The sequence below is a fragment of the Chiroxiphia lanceolata genome, chromosome 13 (assembly GCF_009829145.1).
Source record: "Chiroxiphia lanceolata isolate bChiLan1 chromosome 13, bChiLan1.pri, whole genome shotgun sequence".
Taxonomy (NCBI): Eukaryota; Metazoa; Chordata; class Aves; order Passeriformes; family Pipridae; genus Chiroxiphia; species Chiroxiphia lanceolata.
Window position 1 is genome coordinate 16485868 of NC_045649.1, and position 24556 is coordinate 16510423.

General features: G+C 42.6%; 1 protein-coding gene across 1 annotated transcript in view; it reads right to left on the reverse strand.

Annotated features, from left to right (window-relative positions):
• VAT1L (vesicle amine transport 1 like) overlaps positions 1–8017 on the reverse strand; it is a 55647-nt gene extending 47630 nt beyond the window's left edge. Inside the window, exons 1-2 of the mRNA XM_032700939.1 lie at positions 7684–8017; positions 2695–2824 (exon numbers count right to left, since the gene is read on the reverse strand). Coding sequence (XP_032556830.1) covers positions 2695–2824; positions 7684–7913 — 360 coding nt within the window. The 5' untranslated portion in view covers positions 7914–8017. The remainder of the gene's footprint in view (positions 1–2694; positions 2825–7683) is intronic.
• Positions 8018–24556: the final 16539 nt, after the last annotated feature.

Here is a 24556-nt window from a genome sequence, read left to right on the forward strand (position 1 = left end):
GCACAACTCTCACAAATACTCCATAATGGCTTGTCACCAGCAGCCCCTACACACCTCTTTCCTTGCCTTAGCCCCTTTGCCTTTCTAGATTACACCAACAAAACCAGCAGCCTCAACCATGAAAGGAGCTCTTCAATGGAGCCACAGTATAACACAGGAATAGCAAACCTCAGGCCTTTATGTTTTAACTAAAACTAACAGCAGCTGTCCCTCTAAAATAACTTTGCTTACCTGCCTTATACTCTCTTACATTCTACTAATACCTCTAATGCTTTATAAACACTACAGGTGTGAAATAAAGCACAATACTTTTGCCTTCAGGGAAATGTTTACAGCACAAGCACATTTTTGTCTCCCAAGTACTTGTCATCACTTTGGCTTTGGGATATCGCAGGTTTGCTAAAAGCCAAGGTGCTGCTGACAGCTCTGAAGGGCTTGTCTCTTTTAGAATGAGAATGCTGAAACAGAACTGTCACTCCAATTTCACTGAGATGCCCCCTCCTCTTGAAAAACATTCAAATTAACAATGCCTCAGTGGTAACCACTCTCTGGTTCCCTCCTGCACTTAGAGAAGTGTCTAAAATAGAAAGGCTGCTGGGGCTAATTAGTGCAGATGTTAACGTGCCATGTATCCTTGCCATAAACCATAAATGATTACCAAAAAGAATGCAGAGAAGTCCCTCTTGGTGATTCTCAAGGGATTTCTTAGTAACAATACACACCACATTTTACCACAAATGCTGTACAGAGCCCAGTCATCACATCAGATTAGACCTCAGTTCCTGAGAATCATCCCCCCAACTGGAGAGAAATCAGGCCTGATACAGCAGAGATGATTAGAAACCACCTTTCTCTTTTCTCTTTTAGTGGGAGAAGGAATAGGCATTACACCATTGCTCCACAAAAAAGACAGTAACTGGATGACAATATCTCAGGTAGCACAGACTAAGGGCCTGTAAGACATTTTTACAGGGTGCAAAATGCCCACGACTTTAAACAGGACTTGAACTAGAGTAGATCCACAAAGGGAAAGAAGGCCAGAAGATATAGGGTGCAATCTTTGTCATTCCTGCCGTTGCTCTGGACAGAGGTAACAACATATGCCAAGGGGGCACCAAGCATCTGGTGTGCTCCCATTCTGTGCAAGAATTCCATAAAGAAACCAACAGAACGTTCTTGCATCTTCCTCAGGGCACGTTCTCCTGCTGATGGATTCACACCTACACACAGCAGTGACTCTGAGTGTCGACCCTTCTTCTGGATCACTCAAACACTACCAGGGCTATGCAGATAACATGCAAAAAATAAAATACCATGGCTTGTTTCAATTACAGGGAGTACACCAGTGCACAGACATGTTCCACAGCCAGAACAAAGATGTAACTTTAAAAAAAGACACAATATATTCAGTCAGGTGCCGTGTTATTCAAACAAGCACCATATGCTGTAACCTCATGATGCCCTTTAAAAATATCAAGAACTTCTAAAATGAGAATGCTGATCTAGAGCAGAGACTTTCTATACTCCTCTCATAAAATATTCTGTGATGTGGAGCATAACTATAAAACACAGATGCTAGAGTGGAACTACTGAGGCAGGAGTGTTTTTCAAACAGCAAAATTATTGTTCAGTTATTGCTTGTAGTAAAATACATTGAAGGACTGTGACTTGTTTCAAGGTAGAGATGGGGCAGGAGGGGAACAGAGAGAAATGTCCTAAGAAGACCTCATCACTGAGACACTACTTGGAACTAACCTGGCCATTATGTTCATTCAACTGAGAAATTTTACAGCTTTTCTAGAAGAGCAAAATGTTATCTTTAAATGAAAATATCTATATTTATTTTTACCTTCTTAGGATGTAATAAGAATTCAGAAAATGTGATTACTTGATGACATGACTGACTCCACAAATACCTAAGATAGGACTGACATGTATTAACTCAGGTTTTATTTCCAAAATTTTCTACCTACTCAGGAAATAAAGTGTAAGATTGAAGAGAATACGGATGTTTACTATCAATAAAAGAACAGAAGGTAGGACAAAATGCTGTTTGTATGTTATAAGAGATACAAAAGAGTCCATAAACAGTTATGAAAGCTTTATGATATACACTAACTATTTCTCATTTATCACATTCTGTTAGGTGAAATGGATCCCTTTCCTGAGCAATCAGAACAAGTCCCATACCCAGAATCAGGGTCCAAATTTAATCTGCATCTCCTGAATGCACACAATTGTAAGAAGCAATGCTTATTGTAGATGGGGCTCTTGCTAATTCAAGATCAAAACCTGGAACTAGAATCAGCAGCACCTTGGCTTTGAGGAAAAAAGCAGTGACGACAGCAAATACAGCCAAGAAAAGAAACTTAACAAGTTAATTTAATTGCTTTCACTTTAGTAGAAGACATCAGCTATGCTTTCCAGTTCCTGTTTAGCCATCAGGATACACACATGGCACAGGACTTTTCAGGAGAGATTTTAAAGAGATGACAGTGGCAGCTTCAGAAACTAATTCCAGAGGTCATTCTCATGCTTGGGAAGCAGCAAGGAAAAATTGACCTTTCAAACCTCCAACAGTGTGGTGAAGGCTCCTGTCACCGGCACAGCAGAAGGGACGAGGGACAACAGAGTGAACTGGTGATTATTTATGTGAGACTTATATATCCCACTATGAAAATAAAAAAATATTACCTCAAATCCTTTCACGCTGTCTCCAAGAGCTTCTACAATTCCAGAACATTCAAACCCAGGAACAAGTGGTGTCTTGGGAGGGTTGTCGATGTTCCCCTGTCGCACCATCAGATCAATGAAGTTCAAACCACTGTAAGACACAGGAAAAATAAAATCAAGACTATTGCCACAGATGAAAGCAGAGGAGGAAAACCTGAGCTAAGGGATGGGAAAACCAGGAAACTTCGGGGCAGCATTAAAAAGCTCTGCAGGGAGCCAGCAGACATTCCTACTCCCTGTACTCTTCTGTGCCTCGGGGCCTCGGGCAGAGGGTGCACATGCCAGGCAACCACATCTGCCATCAGCCCCAAGCTTACCAGACTGTTTAGGAGTCACACAGGGCACTTAAAAATTCAATACAGGGAAACATTTCTATGAATGCATTACTAGCTGGGAAGTAAACCCAGGTCAATTTAAGAATAAAATCCCAAACCTCACCGTTTATAGATATCTTGGGCTAAGAAGCTACATGATGTAACTGTCCTGACTTTTGATGTGACCCCAGGAATGCATCTTGTGTTTGTTCCAGGCAGGAGTCCAAACTTTTACATGAACTTATTAAGTACCAGATAGCAAATAGCCTCTTGTTTTAAAACTGTTCCTTCCTGGATCACATTTGTGCAGTTCTGCAAAAGTTATTTAGGTCTTTGAAGTCCTCAGGGTTGCTGCTCAGAAAAAAATACAGGTCTTCCCCTGTAGTTTTGCAAAAATCTTAAAGTACCTTTGATTTGTCTTTTGTATGCTATCCAATTTTATTAAGGAAAATGTTGTGGTTTTCTAGGCAGTCACAAAAAAAGGCACCACTTATCTACTATGTGCATATACTGATTACTGGCCTTAATGCCATAGTTAAAACTTTAAAACTCCTAACTAGTTAGAATACATCTCAGCATTAATCCATTACCCCAAAACACAGCCCTGTATTTGTTGTTAGCCAAACACACAGCCAGTCCTACTCACACATATGATCCCAGCAACTGCGTGGACACGTAATGTTACTGACGTGCACAAGGATTTATTAGATGGAGCCTTAGTCAGACACTAATCAAGACACAAACAGATTGAACAGACCCATCAAATTAAAAGACAGAGTAGACACACAGCCTAAGCACAAAGACAACACAGCATTCATGGGATGTAGGTCACTGGGGAGAGGGAGGGAAATCCCACCAAATGTAAGCGTTCATAATTGTGGTGGAGGGTTTAAGAGCAACCTGAACTCGTAATTTTCAACATGCTCATACACCAAGCTCATAATATCAACCAGATGGAAGGTTAGTAAAGGTTTTCACACAGTTAAGTTGGAAGGTTTGAAATTATTTTGGAAAGGTGACTTCTTATCCAGTGGCTAAGACCACCTCCTTACATTGCTGCTGTAATGTCGATAACGAAAGAGAAATTCCATTCCAAACAGCAAAATGCATGTAAGGAAGTCATTATCTGGGGGAGAGGACCGAAAATAAAACAAAAAACCCCCCCAAAACACATCACAAACCCAGAATCCCCACAGCATTGATGGTGGCAATCACTGTCTGTGCACGTTAACTTCAGGCCTTTTGAATACGTGCAAAGTGGCAAAAAGTGCACAGTTTCTTGCAGTTGTGTTTTTGATCCTAAATCAAGAGCTGGATGCAAATGAAGATAGGGGAGGATACTAATTACCACAGGGCTCTGCAAGAACCTTTCTGTGACAGAGTAGGGATGTCTCTCTGAACTGTACAAGACTGGATTACCTGTGCACCGCTGGAGGCAAAGTTTACCAAACAGAGAACTATCCCTGAATCTGACTTTTCTAAGTCTACCTTAACACCAGTTTTGAGAATCTTGAATATTATTTTTTACATTTGTGGTTTAGCTTTGCTGCATTTTTATCTCCTTTTTTTTTAAGTGTAGGAAGTCCTGTGGGGAGTAACAATCAACTTGTTTCTCCTTGCTCTGTCCCACATACTTGAGTATGCCCGACACCTTCTACTGCAAAATCCCAAGTTATGCAGGCCACCCCTCACACTTTGGTTTGGAGAGGTGCTGCTTTTGATCTGTCTTTCTTATTTCACTGTAAAGCTCCACTGAAATGAAGTGCCAACAATCATTAAAAAAAAAAAAAAGGAAAGGTTTAAAATTATCAGATCTCATGCTTTTTATCCAGGAACACCCATACTATATGATCAAGACACTGATAAAGTGTCCGTTACTCTGTTACACTTAGGATTCCTTTTAAATGCTCCAGTTTTTGTAAAGTGCTGTTACCTCATAGTTATAGAGTCAGGGGGTCACTTCTGCCTCATTCCTCATGACGCACATGTACAGTGGCACAAGGAAGAAACAATTATAAGAGAGAAAAGAAAAACACAGGGAGGTAATTACAGGGCACCATTCCTTATTCACACCCCCATCTGAACTACTGCTTTGGTTTGTCTCATTGTTTAAACAATATGTATATTAATGTTCTGCTGCCTGCAAATTACAGTACAAACAAATACAGCAATTTCAACTGCTTCATCATTATCAATCAAAAATTGTTTCAGGAAATATGCAAAGCTGTGACTCAGCTTGGACATCAATGGCTGTTCCATTTCTTAGTCACTGAACGAGGCTAACACATGACTCATCTCAGCTGACACATTTTCAATTGGATCATTGATATTCCAGACCTTCAAAGGAATTATTCATCTGGCTTAGTGCTAATAGCAACATATCCTCCATTTCTAGTACCATACTACAAAATGTGTACATACGACCTAAGTGGTTTTCATCCCCAGGGAATTCAGAGACCACACAAAACTTGCACTTTTTACTGGTGTACACTATTTATTGTGCAAGGTGCACATTGTTCTTAAAATAAAGATTATTTTTCTCCATCAATCTGTCAAGAAAAATAGTAATCATCTACAATGATGGTCAACTGCAAAGCTGATACAACTGAAAACATGATTTGTACCACGCATTGATGACCGGAGCAGCCCATTTTCGGTGTGCTCAGCACTGCATCCATCAACACGTGCACACTGCCCTGGGCAAAGCCAACAGCTCTCTCACTCGGTCTCCCAGACTACAGCCCAAGTCCATCATCATCCCGATCAATCTCCTGCATTTACAGGCTTGGGTCGAGACGATTGGCAAATTGATTTTGCTCTGCTTGGAAGCACACTTCGGTGACCAGGTCACATGTCAAGCCCCGTGGTCGACTCCAGTCAGGAATGACAAGCAGATGCCATACAGGCTTCAGGCTCCCTCTGGCTGGAAGGGAAGCTTCCCAAACACACGTGGCATTGTGCAACCTGGCAGTTAACTAAGGAGCACTGATGTCAAACAGCACGTGTGCCACTCACACAGCTCACTACTGACACTGCAACCCTGGAGAGCAATGGCAGCTGTAGCAGAGCTGAATATTTCTGTTTTACAGCCAAGTGTTCTTGTGCAGGTAATTTGCTATTTGTGATACACACATAGGTACTGCTCTGATGAAAGTGGAGTTCATACAGGCACTGGAGAGTGCTGTAAACCCCTCAGGCATTTAAAGGGATATGTCCAAGTACTCAGAACATTTTTAAGTTTTGCATGTTAACTTCTGTTAAACCAGTGGCTGAGAAAAAACAGATCACTCAGCAAACAAGACAGACTGTTCTCAAATGGAATTACAGCCCTGCTTGATAGCAAAATGAGCTTCCCAGCAGCTACTATGCTACCATTCTTACATTCACTTAGCACAGAATTTCTTGCTTTTCCCTGTGTGACCAGTGGAGAGAAAAAAAAAAAAAAGTGCAAAAAAATCTCAACTCTTTATTTATTAGTCCTTATTCAGATTGATGGATATCACAATAAGCAACACCTTGGCGTGGGGAATACTCACACAGGTCACAAATCTTACGATCCCCTTAAGTACACGATGAAAAACCCAGTGTCTGAACAGGTCAAGACACTCAGTTACCTTAACCTACCAGCATATTCCAAGATCAGAGGCACATCCACTGGATACATCATTCAAAGGAAGCTTACTGCCCCATACCAGTAAAATTTTTAATGCAAGTTACTTCTAAAGTAAACAACTTGGCCTTCACCTTGGAATTTATCTTCCTGAAGCACCATGTTTTCACATAGCAGAAGAGGACAACAGAAGATACATCCCTGCCTAGGCAAAATTAATTCAGTCTTTGGTACACATCAAGTTGTGTAATAAGATCCTAATGTTGCTTCTTTCATTTAAAAGAAGTAATCCTATTTTCGTGAAGGAACACGTGCACTAAGAACCGGCAATCTAGGAAAAACAACAGTCTGCTGCGATTTTCTGGGAGTTTAAAAAAAAGCCATCTAGGAAAGCTCGCTCAAGGATGCTGCCAGACCGCAGCCACTCGTCACCTGGGCACAGGGACTAACACTGATAAGTTCTCCCGAGCTCCAGCCGCGCTGCCACACCAGCTCCAGAGAAAAAAGGATGGTGACCTAAGTAATTCCCACCAGAAAAACAAACAGCCACTGTCAGAAGGGAAAGGGGGACGGGTGCTGAGCAACACACACAAGCTGCTATCCACATTTCTCAAAGAAAACAAATCCCTGAATGCAGCTGGCCGGGTTTTACCCCCTCCTTTCTCCCAGCTAGTACCGTGAAATTCAACGGCAGCTTTTCCCCCTTCGCAGCTGCTGCTGAGCGCACACAGACCCCTGGACCAGGGAGCCCGAGCTGAGCACCGACCCGGGAGGTGCCGGCTGCCGGGAAGGGACGGGGAGCAGCGGGAGCGGGGCTCCCCCCGCGGGGAAGCCACAGGTGAGGGTGGCTGGAGCGACAGCCGGGGGGCTGCGAGCCCAGGGATGCCCCGCTGCAGGGCACGGGCAGCGCGGGGACCCGCGGGACCCCCGCCCCGCTCCCCGCCCGGCCCCGCGGGGGTCCCGCACCGCGCCCGCCCCCCGCCACCGCCCGCGGGGGAAAAGAGAGGGCGAGGGGCGATACTGGACCAGGCTTTGACGCGGATCTTCAGCTCGCCCTCCTGCGGCTCCGGCATGGCTTTCTTGGACACGCGGAGCTTGTTGAGCCCGCCGAAGGCGGACAGCACCACGGCTCGCATCTCCTTCGCGTCCCCGGCGCGCAGGCTGCCGGCCGCGCCGCCCTCGGCCGCCTCCTTGCCGCCCTCCTTCTCGATCATCTGCTCCGTCTCCTCGGCTCGCTGCGCTCCCTCCTTGGCCATGGCGGGGCTGCGGCGGCTCCCGCGGTGCCGGCGCGGTGCGGAGCGGAATGGCCGCGGAGCGCCCGGGCCCGCCCGCCGCACTGCACCGGCTGCGCTGCGCCGTCCGCGCCGCCCCCGCGGGGCCGCCGGGCCGGGGGCAGCGCCCCGCACCGCGCCCCTGCGGTGCACAGGCACAGAGCCACGGAACGGAGCAGGCTGGGAGAGACCTCTGCGAGTCCAGCTTGTGACCAAACACCACCTTGGCAGCTGGAGCAGAGCACTGAGTGCCACGTCCAGTCTTTCCTCAAACACCTTCACGGGGATGGAAACTCCACCACCTCCCTGGGCAGTCCATTGCGATGTCTAATCTCCCCTTCTGTGAAGAAATTCCTCCTAGGGTCCAACCTAAATCTCCCCTGGCGCAGCTTTAGTATATCCTCTCTCCTGTCACTTGTTACCTCCCCCGACCCACACCTGGCTACACCCCCCTTTCAGGTAGTTGTAGAGAGCCATAAGGTCACCCTTCTCCAGGCTAAAGAGAAGAGCCTCCTCCTCTCTAGGCTAAACAACCCCATTGTCCCCTTAGGCCAGGGCACAGCCCAAAGCCCCCGGGAGCTGGGTGTGGGGGCAGGTGAAAGGCTGGCTGATCACACCACCCACTCTGTCATTCCATGGCATCATGGATTAAATCTCCACTCGAGGTGCCCAGATCTTGAGCCTCATTGGGGAGCCTGGTGTGCAAAGTTGCTCCTTCCCCATTCCTTGTCCTGGAGCTGTTCTTGGGGCCAACCCAATGAACACTTAGCATCAGAAAACCATACATGAGGCAGCTGCCTCACAACTGATTCATGCACAGAAACACAAGCTCGAGACTCTGCTGTAATGCAGTTTTAAGCCTTTATACTGCAGGTCTTTTCCTGGTGATCAATGCCGGTCTCTGCTGTTCCTGTGGGGAGCTTAATCCTTTAATGGGAGCACAGGGCACAGGACACACACCAGCTGGAGCTTCCAGGGACTGGCCTGGTTTGAAGCCCTAACAAGGCTCAGGCATCAGCCATTTCGCTCTGTGTTAATGATGGTCAGTGCCTGCAGCCTCACCTGGGATAGGTGAGGGTGGATTTTGAGAGATTGCTAATTGTGGGTCCATGGATGTTGACAGAGTGCCTGTTGAGTTTGGTATTAGACCCCTGCATCAGTTTGTTGATGGCCCCATGGTCTGAGTAAATCTGCTTCTCACATGCCTAAAATTACATATTTATGGAGTTTCAAAATTCATTGCACCATGCTCTGTGCATGGCAAGTGTTCCTGCAGACCTCTCTTGTGGACACAGTTCTCCCACCAAGCCCCTTGCAGCAACTGAGTTCTTATTATGAAGTTTCAGGACCTCTCTGACTTCTGTTAGGGATTATCACCACCATCTCTTTAGGCTGTGAATTTGTAGTGATCCAAGTTCATCACCAGTATTCCCTAATTTCACTATATGCATTTATTTCATCTTGGGTCATGTATTCAGTGTTCAAGTACTAAAACGTAGCAAAAGAACTTGGAAATGTCTTCGCTGTAGTGAGTAATGGAGTAAAATATTTTCATTCACATTAACAAAGTGAGATAGTGGAGGAATGGGTAGAGTTTTCATATCTCTTTGTACTTTTTATATAACACTTTTGGGGTTTTTTTCTGTCTAGTTTCTTTGCGGACAAAGTATTTTTTAAAGGCCATTTCTGAGAATTTGTCATCTAATCCTGTCATAAGTGAAGCAGTAAACAAATACCTGTTAGGAACAAGGGAGAAGGAGTACTAGCCTCAGGGAAGCTTCACTAGCTTTGTTATCTCAAGAAGCTCAAACAGATTTTATCAAAAGTGAAGTCTGATGCCTTAAACACCTCTTACCTTGTCCTTAAGATATGTTTTGGACAAAGGTTCAGAACCAGCTCATTAACACCATCAAGAATTTTCTGAGTGATGTATTAAAGTGATGGCATCCACTTCATTCTAAGTAACAGTGTATGGATGGATCAAGTAGTTTTACAGGTCAGGAACCTTTTTTCCTCCCTTGCTCCCCTGGTAATACCATGAATATCCCTTCCCTGTTCCCTACACTTGGCTGATTCAGTGCTGTAACAGGGAATACAAAGTTCTGTCACTTTAGATCTGGCCATTTGAATGCATGACCAGGCGGGAAGCAGCTGAATAAAGAATAACATGCATTTGACTCCAGATGATTCACTCAGCTGGCATCTTGTTACAGTTCTAACTCAAGTGAATGGTGAAGTGCAGAATGACTGGGGAAAGTAAAACAGATAACATATGGCAACTAAGTGACATCCAGGAAGATGAAGAGATTGAGGGGCAGCTCACTCGCGTCACTCCAGCAGTCTGGGACAGCCAAAGAAGTGAATCTGGACCCTCAGACTATATTTGTTTTGCAATGGTTTGTGATTCTTCTGATCAACTCACCCCGTAATGATTTAAAGCTGTCTCTTGCTTTAAGTTACCCTTAGTCCTGAACCAAACATAATTTATCCTAAGTACTTTCACCATGCACTGCTTGCAAGTCAAAATGTTGATGGATGGTTATGTCGTGGAAACACAATGTATGGCAGAACCAGCACTTGCACAGGTCAGTTGTGGCAACTGAGGTAACACATAGCAGATATTTTTCCATAATCCCGACTCCATTATTTTGATTTAATTCATAACCACGCCTTTAAGAATATTAGATGATGCAGTACAGAAGATTACATGAGATATAAAAGCAGGATTTATTCTTTGAGTTGACTGTAAATTTAACCACTTTAGAAATAGGCTGTTGGATGGCCGTTCCTATCACTTAAGACTTCAGTAAAAGCACTCCAGTGGTGGCTTTCCACTGACTTCAGTGGCCACTGACTTAGACCTGTAAAAGTGAAAACACAGGGCTCGATTTGACGGGTATAGACAAATAATGTAATGGTAATGGACATGCTGTGAGAACCTAAACAAAAGGGAATCAAGAGTTCTTTTGTCACCATCTTTTTCTGCTGGCCAAGTTGGTGATATCTGTCCCTTGCAATAGTGATTTTCAAAATGCTGTGCAGAAAAGGAGGGGAACGGAAAAGTGCTTGTGCATAAATCCTGGCAGTTGCAGTCAACATCTCCTCCTCATTCAGATCCTTTATTTTCAGAACATAAACATTTGTTCTGCAAAAGAACAGAGATTATATATATATTTTATATCTATATATCCCTCTATATATGACTATATCAGGGACAAATTGAGGGTTCAGGCCTGAATTTCATGGAGGGGAGCTGGCATTTAGGGGAAATCTAACTGTAGTATCACCATACTTTTGGAATAAGTTACCAGAAGAAATTGAAGTTGCTACTGGAAATACAGACTGTGTGGAAGGTCAATCAAAAACGCAGATGAAGTAAATGCAAGGTTTGATGCTGTGTGGAAATGAAACCAAACCAAACCAAACAACCCTTAGACCTTTGTGCAAAAGAACTATCCTACCCTAGAACTATCCTATGCTACTCCTAAAAGAACTATTCCACACTACTCATTATGTACTTTATATCACTTTTTTTTGAAGGACAATGAGGTTTGTGTTCAAGAAGGACTTGATGTCATTGTATCAGTTTCTCTTCTTAGCAGGAACAACAAGTAAGACCCTGAATAATGGCTAATCACTTTGCTCAAAGGAGGTAACACATAAGTGGCAAAAACAAATCCTCAGTTAGCGTGCATAATACTGCAGTTTTATCTCAGTAATTTTCTCTGAGGCATAAATCACATTTTGTCTTAGAGAATAAAGTATGAAAAACATTTTTTGAAGTTAAATTATGTATTTTTTTCCCAACAGTTATAAATTAAATTAGTAAAATCATATTGGTATATGTTCTGGCTGCCTTAATGCATAATCAAGGCAGCTTTTAATACATTGAGTTCCAAAACATTGTTTTCTTTACAGTCTGCTGTTACAAAATTCTGTCTAGTGTAGAAAACAAATCCTCAGGACTCCTGTAACCTTTCAATCTTATTCAACATTTTCCTGGTACAGCTTTGTGTGCTATAAAACATTCATATTGCTTGACAGTAGATGCATCTTATGTTTTGCATGTTCAGAATACCTACTTCAGCTGTTGTTACACCCTGCAGTTCACAACATCTCTTATCAATAGGAAAAAATTTTTAGTGACTTTTCCCATCTATATCCATGTGTAGAATGTATTAACAATGACAGACATTTCCAAAGGAATCTCTAAGAGTATAGGATGCTAGATTTATTTGTTTGGGCTTTTAAAAACAAGAGACCTTCATTTCCTAAGGTTAATACCCATTAATACAATTGTTTTATTTTATTTTAGCCAGGGGCTTTCTCTTACTGGTGAAGCTGTGTATGAATCATAGCAGCAGTGAAGCAATTCTCTGTTTATAGTCACTAAAAACAACGGTACAGTTCCCTTCAGCAGACAGACACAGTTTAAAGCTCCTCAGAATCATCAAAACTGATGAAAATGTGTTGCATTTTAAATTAAAGAGGAAAAGAACTGAAAGCATTCACACAGGATTTGCCAAGGCCAATATATACCAATATGATTTATCCTGGTGACTGCTCAGTTATCGTAGTCCTTCATTGCTTTACCAGTTGTCTTGTACAGAGATTGTGCTCAGTGATGGGTAAACCAGAAATTAAATAAGTCATAGGTGATCAAGAAGTAATACAATTTAGGAAAATTTAAATGGATTGTGAAATCTTTACATGATGATGATGATAGTTGTCACATGCAGACCAAAATAAGCCCTTTTAACAAAGCTTCAGTTCTGTATTTGTTCCTCGATCTATAGTATCCATTTGTTTGGCTGATGTGATATAATGAAAAAATACTGTTTGGTATCTTCTCCTCCTGTTTATGCATTCCAGCACTTCTGTTGTGTTTTCTGAAAGCTCTGAGTATTTTTTTACTCTGAAAAAATATTATTATATTATTTTGGTAGTAAAATTGAAGTTCTATGTTTCCTTTCGGCGCTCAGCTGGGAAATGTGGGAAAAAAAGGTCAGAAAAACATTGCAGAGGTGGATAGTAAATCACAAGGAGGAAAGTTACAGGATATAAGTACATTGTCATTGCTTAAAAGTATCACTCATGACAAGCAGACTGGCTACACTGTCCCACTCCATCATTTCAACTCCCCATGACTTGTTTCCCGCGTTGTAAAGCTGAGTTGAACCACGTTTACCTCGTATCAATAATAACTAGTTGTACACACAGTTCTCCTGTAGCACTGCACAAGTGCTAGGTAACCTTAGACTTTTTTTAGGATACTGCAATGCCATCCCTGAATTCCAACAGGTTCAAGACATTATTCATATGTTATTCTTTTAGGTAATTCACAGCAAAAGTAAAATATTTCCGCACGTGTTGAATCTCCCGTTGTAGGTCCTGTGGTCAGTAACTGGACTGGTCTGTGTCTGGGGATACACATGTTTTATGTGCTTATTCATTCTGTGTGATTTTGAGCACTGAGAAGGATTAATCCCCCTTGGCATTTTGACTCAGTTTGGTCTCAGTAATTATGGATCTGGAGTAACTTGTTAAAAGCATGTGAAAAAATGTCTCTGAACTTTACAGCAGAGCTGAAGTGTGCAGAAGAATGAGAATTCAATGAATACTGAGAATAAGTTTGAAAAGCATATCCAGTTATCAGACTGGTTATGTCCAGTTGTTATCCACTGTTACAGTACCATGCACAATATCATCAGGAGCATTGCTCTGTGAATGTCACCTTCCAGACCGATCACGTATAATAACACATTGTATTTTTGATCAAAGTTACTTTCTACAAATTACCAAGCTATTTTGCCTTTTTGTGGCTCTTGTGTTTTTTTTCTTGTTGAGTATTTACATGTGTAATACAGGTAGCTCCTGAATCTGTTCAAGGAAACAAAAGTGAGCTTTTATGTTTACCAAGCTGAGGTCTGCTTTGCCTGTTTCTGTAGTTACAGTCTAAGAGCATGTGACAGAAAGGTTGCTGCTCTGGGAGCAGGGATGCTTCTAGCTTGAATTTAAACTTGAAGGCATTGTACTAATTGACAGCTCTTGTGAGAGCTCTATCACTGCACAGAATTTCCACAGGATTTACAATACAAAGCACTCTCCTCTTCCCTCACAAGCTCTTGATGCAGCTTTCTGTGCCGCTCTGGTTGTGCCCTCTGTGATGGGCCTTTTGCAGATATTCTTTAGCATAATTGTGTTTTCTATGGAGTGTTTTATCATGGTCTATTAACATTCTCTTTTCCTCAGTTCCACAGCTACTTATTGCTTTCTAACTCATTGATTTTAATAAACCAACTGAGCATGCTGCTGTATTCTCTTCTACTCTCCCGTATTCTCTCCTACTCTCCCTCCAGAGGAAAAAAATATTATCCATAACAACAAACATAAGCACCAGCCTTTCTGGAGACTGGTTTACTCTGAGCACTCTTAAGATGCTAATGGAACTGTTCATTATAAAGCTGCTAGGGTAGCTCTCACTTGGCTGGCAGAAAGAGGGATTTTCACTGAATAAATGCAAATGAGTTTGCAGGCAAGGTTTAGAACCAGTATTCTCTTTTGCTGGGATGGAGTTATCTTTCTTCATAGCAGCTCATACGATGCCATGTTTTGGATTTATGACCCCAACAGTGCTGATAACACACCAGTTATTGCTGGTGTGTTTTTGTTATTGCTGAGCAGTGCTTACACAGCGCCAAGGCCTTTTCTGCTTCTCACACCACCCCACCAGGGTGGGGTGATAATGGCTGGGGGTGCACGGGGAGCTGGGAGGGGACACAGCTGGGACAGCTCACCTCAGCCCATGGAAGGGGTGTCCTGTACCATATGGCATCCTGCTGAGCAATAAAGGCTGGGGGAAAGAAGGAGGGAAGGGGACATTTGGAGTTATGGCTGTGGCCCTACTCTCCTGGAAATGACTGAACATCTGCCTGCCTGGAAAGCAGGGAATAAATTCCTTATTTTCCTTTGCTTGCATATGAAGCTTTGCTCCAGTTATTAATCTGTCTTTATCTGAACTCAGGAGTTTGCTCAGTTTTGCCCTTCCAATTCTCTTCCCCACCCCACTGCAGGGGAGAAAGGGAGCAACTGTGAGGGGCTTACTTGCCTGTCAGAGGTGATCCACAACACAAGCAAAAAGACAGCTGTCTTCTTTTTATAGTCATTTTAATAGGGAAACTGATAAATTAGGAAACGGGACTCAAAAATCTTAATGCCTTTTTCACCTAGAGAAGTAATTCCTTATTTTATAGTTAAGCATACTCGTGAATACTTTGGGTAAGCTTTTACTATTGATAATGGCACTGTACCAAATATATATAATGAAAAGGCTGAGAGAATTGGGATTGTTCTGCCTGAAGAAGAGAAGCTTTGGGGTGCCCTAATTGCAGCCTTCCAGTGCCTGAAGGGAGCCCACAAGAAAGATGGAGAGGGACTATTTACAAGGGCCTGGAGTGACAGGACAAGGGGGAATGGCTTCACACTGACAGAGGGCAAGTTTAGATTGGATATTAGGAAGAAATTCTTCCCTGTGAGGGTGGGGAGGCCCTGGCACAGGTTGCCCAGAGAAGCTGTGGCTGCCCCATCCCTGGAAGTGTCCAAGGCCAGGTTGGATGGGGCTTGGAGCAACCTGGGCTGGTGGAAGGTGTCCCTGCCCATGGCAGGGGGTGGAATGAGATGAGCTTTAAAGTCCCTTACAACCCAAACAGTTTTGTAGTTCTGTGATTCTATGACTCAGTAATTTATTTATTGCATCTGTGGGTGTATTGCACCGTACTGGAAGATAACATAAAAAAAAGAATTGTAGTCTGAAATGGAACCATTTGCTGACAGCAGTGTTACTACACAGGAGGACTGACTGTGCCATTCTGTTTTTTATCCCGTCCCAGCGTGGGCTCACTGCCTGGTGCACAGTGCCAGTTCACACACCAAGGTGATGTATTTCTATTTTCCATTCTAGTTTGTGCAAATTGGGGAGCTGGGCCGTAACCCACAAAAGGCTGGCTCTGCGATCATCAAAAATTTACACCCTTTATACATTTTAGCAAACAAGGGCATCAGTATTCATTGGCTACAAGTTACCTAGTTCTCCTATTAATTAGTATTCTACCTTCTTTTGGTTAAATGATTTTCTGGCTTCTCATGCTAATTAGTTCACATGCTCAGTCTTTCTCCCCCGCAATCTCCTACCTCAGAGGTACTGGAATTACCCTCTGCCCCGTCGGGGCTGATTTCAGCACAGTTGCTGAGCTGGCTTTGTTAGTTTCTTCCTTATCTCAGGAGTCCTGCCAAGTGTCCTTGTGGCCCAGAAATTCTACATTCTCTGTGCCCATTATCAGTAGCACATCCTTCTTCCCAAGCTTTGTTAACCTCCCCCGGGTCTGAGATCGTTGAAGCATGTCAAGACCTCAACCTTAACAAGGCAGTTCTACCAACAACTAGTTTATCTTTCTAACACCTGGGCATCACTTAGGGGCTTTGAAAAAGTCCTGGTGTAATTTCCAGTGTGCTTTTCAATAATAATCAGCTAAATGTCATATAAAGATGATTTCTGGAGACAACATCAATGTAAACACCACATAGCAAACCTTCCTAGGTGCAACCAAGACAAATGATTCTTCAGTGCTCCAATCTTTTGAGAAATCAGATCTGGTCCAATAGATTCCATGATTTGTAAGTGCATTTGGAAACTTGGGGCGGGAGGGAGGGTCAGGAGATGAGAGCCCATAGAGCATTCTCACACTTCTTTCACTCAGGCAAAGTTTGTGCTTTGAGGGACATCTTAGTAGCAGGGTAGGATGTGGTTGTAGACTCAAGGTAGACAACACATTGTGTTGCATAAGGGAAGCATTCAATTCTTCTCCCTCTAGAAATTGTGCAGATGGATTAGAATGCCTGTGAACTTTCAGGAACAAGTATTCAGATAAGGTATTAAAACATGAATGGCAAACTTGGCCACAGTGGACATTGTTAAAGGGCTTCAAAGTCCTGATGAAATGATCTTCTATGTGGAAGTTTAAGACCATACCCACTATCTCCCCATCTGACCTAACACAATTAGATATCAGTGTAAACCATCATTTTCTCAATTTTTTTGTCCAGTCTAAGAAAACCTGCAAGAAAATTTGGGCAGTCTGGATAAATCTTTTTCTTTCAGGGTAAAATGGAAGGGCCACAAATACTTCCTGAGCATGCAGTTTGATTTCCCCTCACTTTGAGATAATTTCATATCTAAAGCCTAGCTGGTTGATACTTCAGATGATTTAAAGTAAAATTTGAAACCATTTTAGGCAAGAGTTTGGAATGCAGCCAAGAGTCTCTTTGTAAAATCACAGTACAAGGTGGACTACACAAGTGCTGGCATTTGCCCTACTCTTTAAAGAAATAATTCAAAATGCAGTTTATATCTACAGTCAAAAATAAAAGTCGGGGAGTGAAGTCAGGACAAAGGAAATTGAGGTTTCTAGGGAAATGGGTATTTTGCACTATAAAAATAGAAAAGCTCCTTTTTTAAACATAATAAAAATATACAGAAACTTTTCTCCTTGATGTTTTAACCATGAGCTAAGCAATGTCCTTTCATGGTAGGTAACCAGCCAGCATCTCTCTTTAAATGTGGAGATGCTGACTAGTATCTGGAATCTCAGATGGAGAAGGGGGATTGTGTTACCAGATCAGATCCAAATACCAATACTATCTTGGTTAAGCTGCAGCATCAGAATTATTTCTGCTGAATGCCACCCAAGTTTCCTCAGAGACCTTGAAATCAGAGGGAATGACAGGCATGTGCAGTCCAAAAAGGAATTTTTGTAATAAGAGGCTCAACCTTTTGTCACCTTGAAGTCACCTCCTTTGTAGCAAGATGAAAAAAGGCTTGCCCTACTTTCAAGTTTTTAACTGAAGGGTTTAATTTCTCCAATCTTTAGAAAAGATTGTTGAGTTAATCAAGTTAAAAGAGGAGCAATTATTAGCTGGGTTCAGAAAAGATGAACAGTGCTCCAGGAAGTTAACCTTGCAGGGTATTTCTCTTATTTTAACAAGGTGGTGGCAGGGGTGTTGAGCTTCCTATATTTTGAGAGAGAAGTGTGGGTAGGAACATGAAGAAATGAAGGGAGAAGGCAGTGCCCCACAGACACACCTAAGCTAAAGAATCTGGTATCAGCTCATGGGAAGCAGGTACATCAAAAGAGAAATCTGTGGGAAGCCCTTCAGAAAGGTTTGTGGGTTACTTCTGAAAGTGTATGCCCTATCCAAATAGAACTTTCCTTCAAGACAGGCAAGAATTCTTTGAAATAGCAGGATGTGAAATAGCAGGTCTGAGGTACTGTGATCCATCAGGGACACAGAACAATACTTCCTTCAGTGATGCCCCAGCTCCAGGGCTACCAAGACTGAGCTCTGCAGGAGATTTCAAAAGCTCTGCAGAAACAACTCAACAGCACAACCTATCAGCAAACTTCCTGCATGACCAGACAGCCATGAACTGTCACCAAAGCCCTCCTCAGATAAAAATATAGAGCCTTGCTGAATTGTAGAGGAAACTGCCAACAATTTTAGCAAAGATTCTGATGGACAGTTACAGCGATCACAGCCCACGCTGCTGGTGAGCAACATCAGAAATGGAACAACTGGAGTTAAAAGGCAGGAGGTCATTTTAACCATTGAAACAAGAGAAAATGGAGGCCTTTAATTGGAAAACTTGTGACAAACACACATCAGTGTCAAAAACAGTGACAGCACATTATCCCCATCACACAGTGCTGCAGTGCAAGAACAGGTTCCTGCCAGGCTCTGACAGGTGTGCTCAAGCACCTCAGCCAGGAGCTGGGTTTCTTTGCCAGAATGGAGAACAGGAGATTCCTTCATCAGGAAAAAGCCATTCTGAGAGGGTTAGTGCAGCCTACTGGCAGCATATCCTGAACACATGTGCTCCTTGACAGGATTACAAGATACGCTTATGATACATCCCTGACAATAACTCCCCTTTATCATTGCTCTCTCTGTTGAATTGTGCCATCTAAGCAAGAAGTGCTCGTGCAGTAGATCCTGTAATACCCCAGGCAATGTGTTCCTGATGCCTGAATCACAACCTACACAATATGACTATGCTGCTGATTGGTGACACAGCTTAAAACAACCCGAGTCACAACTTCCAGTTCTCCTCTTACTGATTTAGGCCTGTGATTGATATCATGCCTCGCTGAGTTACTTCCTATCATCTGAGCTGCAGTAATGGATTTTGCACATCCACAGATCACCTAATCTGTGAGGTGAATCTCTTTTTCAACCAGACCACAGAGCAGGGTAGGAAAAGAGCACATTATCATTCCATAGGAAGATTAGCTGTCAGGAAGTAACTAACTATAAATCAAGCTGCAACTCATGAAGACAAAGTTTCCAGCACTTTCAGGCATTCTCACTTCCCTCTTGCTTATTCCCACAGACCCTTGCAAGGTGTTGCCTCTTCAACTGGGCTGGTCCAGCCCCTGATGTGGCCACACTGAGACACACCAGGGAACTGCCAGGGTTTAAAACACCCCAGAGTGTCAACTGTGGGAAATAAACATCTATGCAACAAGAACTTACAGGAACACTTCCAACACTTTTTCACTCAGTGATCTCTTTCCCAGACTTTTTCATTTCCCAGGCAGTACCACAGACTCTCTTGCATAGAATGTGTCACCTTATGTGCCAAGTTGTGGTCAAATAATTCAATATGGGATTCCTGCTGTTAAATACTTCCTGCTCTCTGCAGTCACAAAGGTACATTCAGCCAGGGGTGGGCCTGATGCTGCTGCTGCAGCTCTTCCTCTCCCTTCTGGACACTTTCCCATCAATCAGTGGGATTTCAAACTCCAGGGGAGGAGCCTCAGCAAGGTGCATTCCCAAAGACAAGGGCAGTCTAAAGTGAAAATCACTGCCCTAACTTGTGCCACTTTGCTTCTGATTTTAACAAGAGAAGCATCCCCACAAACACCCATTTTTGCATGCTCTCTACCTCCAGCCTTAAGCTGAACTCAGTAATTTAGCAGTGGTGGCTCAGTATTAACAGGTAAGTCTTGTCTCCCCTCCATTAAAACCATACTTTAATACTGGTTCTAGGTAGACTAAACAAAAGTTGGACTTTTTTTGGTGTAAAGTATAATGGTTTGTGCAGAGTCATCAGGTGCCAAGGGCAACCTATACACGGTAGCAGTTCAGATGAAGCAGTTGCCACGACAACTCAATTAAGTAAATAAACATACCTGTTTGCAGCAGCATCTCATGTCCTCTACATCATCTGTACCTCCACACAGACCAGATGTGCCAAGGAATCTGTACCTCACCCCTCTGCCTCTCCTCCTCCCCTCCCAACCAGGGGAAATGAGGTACCACCCAGTGCTGCTCACTCTCAGCTGGAATCTGACAGGAGTGTAGCTGCTCCTGACAGTGCAGAAATCTGGGTCAACTCATTGTCATCTTCCTTTTCCTCCCACTCCTCCCCAGCCTCCCCTTGATGTTGGCTGAATAGGTGGCCTTTCAGGAATTGTCTTCTAGCTCTGCTCTAATTAAAGGCAAAAAAAAGGACACGTTGGGTGTAAATACACAGTAAACTACCTGCTTGCCCATAAAATCCGTTTGTACACAAAGAACAATCAAATAGCACAGCCAGCCCGAGGTTGTCTTTAGATCAGCAGGTTTTGGCAATGCATGGTCTTTTAGAAATATGTACCATAGCAACTTAAGTTACTCATATAGCTTCAGCCACCAGAGAGCTCTGGAGTAACTGACATATCTGAGTCAATGCTTAGGTCACAACTAAGTTTTAATTGCCTTTACTACAAAAGGAATGTGACATTTCTCCATAAAGGAGTAACTGTTCTATCTCCCTCAAAACACAAAGCACGAAGGAACAGAATAGGTAAAACCCAAGGGTTCCTTAATAGAAAGCTGTTGAGGTTACTGCAGGTTGAGGCCCTAAATACAATATAAAACCCAGATAACATCCACCTGCAATCCCTGAGCATCAATGGCCTTTCTTAATCTTTGGCAGCATCTATTTTCATGTTCCATCTTTTACCCCCTATATATTTACACCCTCTATACATTTAAACCCCAGCAACAATCCTCCCCAAAACCCCACATAAAGCTTAAATAGTGTATTCTCAAAGGATAACATCTCACTATCACATTCCTGGGCTGTCAGATTTAAGCAGACAATGATGGATGAACTGGATCAGCATTGACTTAAAATACAATCCTCAATTTAGGAGAATAGACAGATGTTATAACTGTTTTTGAGGTACATCATCCCATTGTACTACTGTGAAAACATGAAGCCTAAGGATCCAGAATCTGTTTTCTCAGGCACATATACCTGAAATTCAATAGAAAGTGGCAAATTGAAGAAATTCAGTCCACAGAAGGTTTAATTATACAGAGTGGAAATAAAAGACTGATGATTATTCTGAAGAATTTCAGAAACGTTACTAGAAATTGTGAGAAGTTTTGGTTTTGTTGCCCAGGCTGGTGGAGAGGAATTGGATGTTCCTCTGCTTGGTCTGCCTTTGCAAGGTAGCCCAGGAGCCTGTGATGGCTAAAAGACACTGAAATCTGGGCAAGTGTAGTGGGACTTATGCTGACAGGAGCTGGGAGGACACCTGGATCACCAATTCAGGATTCAGGCAGAGCTCTGGTCCTGTTTATCTCATCAGTCTCACTGCGTGCAAGGAGAACTTCTCCAAGCTTTTGAACAAAACACATTTTTGTTCAGAATAAAGCCAGAATTCCCCATGCCTGCTTTTCTAATGGATAACTCCACACAGCAGACGAATCATCAGTATCTCTGGAACCAATTTCCAGCAGCTGCAGATCTGACTCACAGCACCTCAATGAAACTGAAATTTCTTTATATCCTGAGCTCCACAATACGTCTGCAGGAACCATATGACTGCCCACCACACAACGTTGTGAACCATCTGTCTCTCCTGCTTAATAAGCCTTAATGTTTAATAAGTAAATTAAATATTTAACATTTACAGAAATCAGGCTGCAGGTTGCACAGTCACCAAATGCAAAATGGGCAACAGAACACACACAGCTGCATGTCTGCCTCTGTGAATGGAGCTGAGGAACTCTTCTGATGCCAGACACTTTCTGATATGAGTATTTCTTAATGAGCAACTTTCAAGAGCAGAAAGCCTTCCTATTCTTTTGGGAGAAAGGGCGCTTCTATATTAAGTAGGGCCTCTGGACACAAATGCAGGTATTAATAAATGGGATCAATAGTTCAAGCAACTCAACTTTTTTTCCCCCTCTTCCATCCTTCCCCGCTTGTCTCTTTAAATTCTAAATTTACTTCTTTTTCTTCATGTTACACTCACAACATAAAATGGTAAAAAGGCTCACCTAAAACTTTTCAAAGCTTGGATGTCTTTGAATAACCAGCTCAGATGTACAAGACAACTTGGAGGATGTCAAAAGAACTTTCTTACTCACAAACAGGACCCAAGACACTTATCTAAGCGTGGCCTGTTTGCAAGATTAGACACTAGCCCTCAGATGTGATAGCTGGGCAAGAATCTAACAGTGCTACTCCATAAAGTCTTACTGGAGCATTTATTTTGACTGATGCTCTTAAATTCAGAGCAAGGCTTTATGCAGTACATAGATCAGTGTGGTAATCAGCTATTTTCAGTCAAAGCTAGGGTAAATACCACAGCAAATTCTATCCAGTAGAATCAGTGTTACAGTTTTAAATAACAGGAATATATCTGGAAGACAGGTCGCAGACCAAAGATATTTTTTCCTTTCCTTGCTTGTGGTCAGTGATGTGATGCTGAGGAGATCTACAGCTCCAGTCCTGTTCTGCATAGCTGTACATCCTCTGTCTGGATAACCCTCTCTCTCCTGCCCCACAGAGCACAACATCCACTCTAAGGGAGCTCTAACCAGGTGGTACCTTTTCCTTGCAGCCTTCTAGAGCTCCTCCCAGGCTGACAGGCTCTCACAGATCCAGAGGCCTCAATCAGAGCAGCTGCCTTTTAGCCCTTTTCAGCCTGATGGCTGTAATGTGCTCCATCCACTGCACGCACCTTTTTCCTTTTCCTAAAGTAAGGAACAACTTGATGCCAGGTGTATAAGATCAACTTCCTTTCTTTCAACAGTATTCCCAGTTTTTCAAATAGCAGTGGGCCTTCATTTACATCTGTTATTAGTTCATCAGTGCTTTTCTAGTTAACAGTTAATAGCTGAAATCCACAAATAATGAATTCTGTAGAGCTCCATTTTTAGCAAAGAAACCTGGCAATGAACTATAGCAATCCCATTTTATTCATTTTGCTTCCCATAAATATCTGTGAATCAGTACTGTAGATGATCTAAAAAGATGTTGCTCTTAGATTTAAAATTACACTCAATATTTTAAGAACAACTAACAATATATTCTAAACAAAGGCTTCTTTAAAACTACTGATTTATTAAGTAGAACTATTAATAGCACCTGTTACACAAATTCTAAGAAATAATTGAAAGATACAAGATAAAATGTAACTGAGATAATATGTGTTATCAGTTAAATTAGGTATGCAGTATAAACTAAAGCCTCAGAGGATGTACTTTGGAACAGCTATGGTAAGGTCAATGAAATTGCTGTGATTTATGCAACTACAGATCTGCAGCAATTAAATGATGAGAAAAATAAAACAATTTCATTAATTTTATCCAAATAGAGAATAAATAAACACTATTTAGGTGTTCTGTTTGTCAACCCCTTTTCTACAGGTATTTGTTTCTATGTACAAATCCATCTATGTAAAAATCCATCTCAATAGAGATTTACATCACTATGTCCATAATCTTTTGAACTTATACAGAACCCTTTGCCTGGAATTATTCATATTCATGTCAACAATTGGATATGTGGCTCTTATGGGGGCTCTGGAGAAGCATTACAATCTACACAAATTTAGCTGTTCTCTGAACAACAGTTCCTGTTTGGTGCCAGTAGTTTGGGATTTTGCTACAGGCACGAGAGGGGATGCCAGCACTTCACCACAACAGCCGTAGCATAAAGATATTTTAGAGCAGCTGTGCTGGTGGTCAAACACTGCAGCAGCTGCAGAAAGAATGCCAGGGGTGTCTCTTCCAAGGCCAGGTTGGGCAGGGCTTGGAGCAACCAAGTGGAAGGTGTCCCTGCCCAGGGCAGGGGTGGAACGAGATGAGCTTTATGGTCCTTTCCAACGCAAACCTTCCTGTGAGCCTGTTAACTTTAATACAGTGTATGTCCAAATGTAATATAGTGGAGATCAAGACAGACAAACAGCCATGACTGGACAGTCTGAAGGATTAGAGAACCCAGGATGAGAAGAGGTAAATATGCCCACAGTAATGACTCTCCTTGCAGCCAGAGAACAATCCTGCCCCTGCAGCAGGTTCTGACAAACAGGATGACTATTCTTCATTAATGTTCCATTATTACTTGGATGTTTTCCTTCCTAGCACATGTACTTTTAATTTTGAAAAACAAACAAAAACCTACCCTAAATCTGAACTGCTAAGGAACAGGCAACCATTCAATGTAGTATATTTAGTTAACATCATAAAGCATAAAGAAATCTATGTTGGAACTCATAATCCCATATACTAAG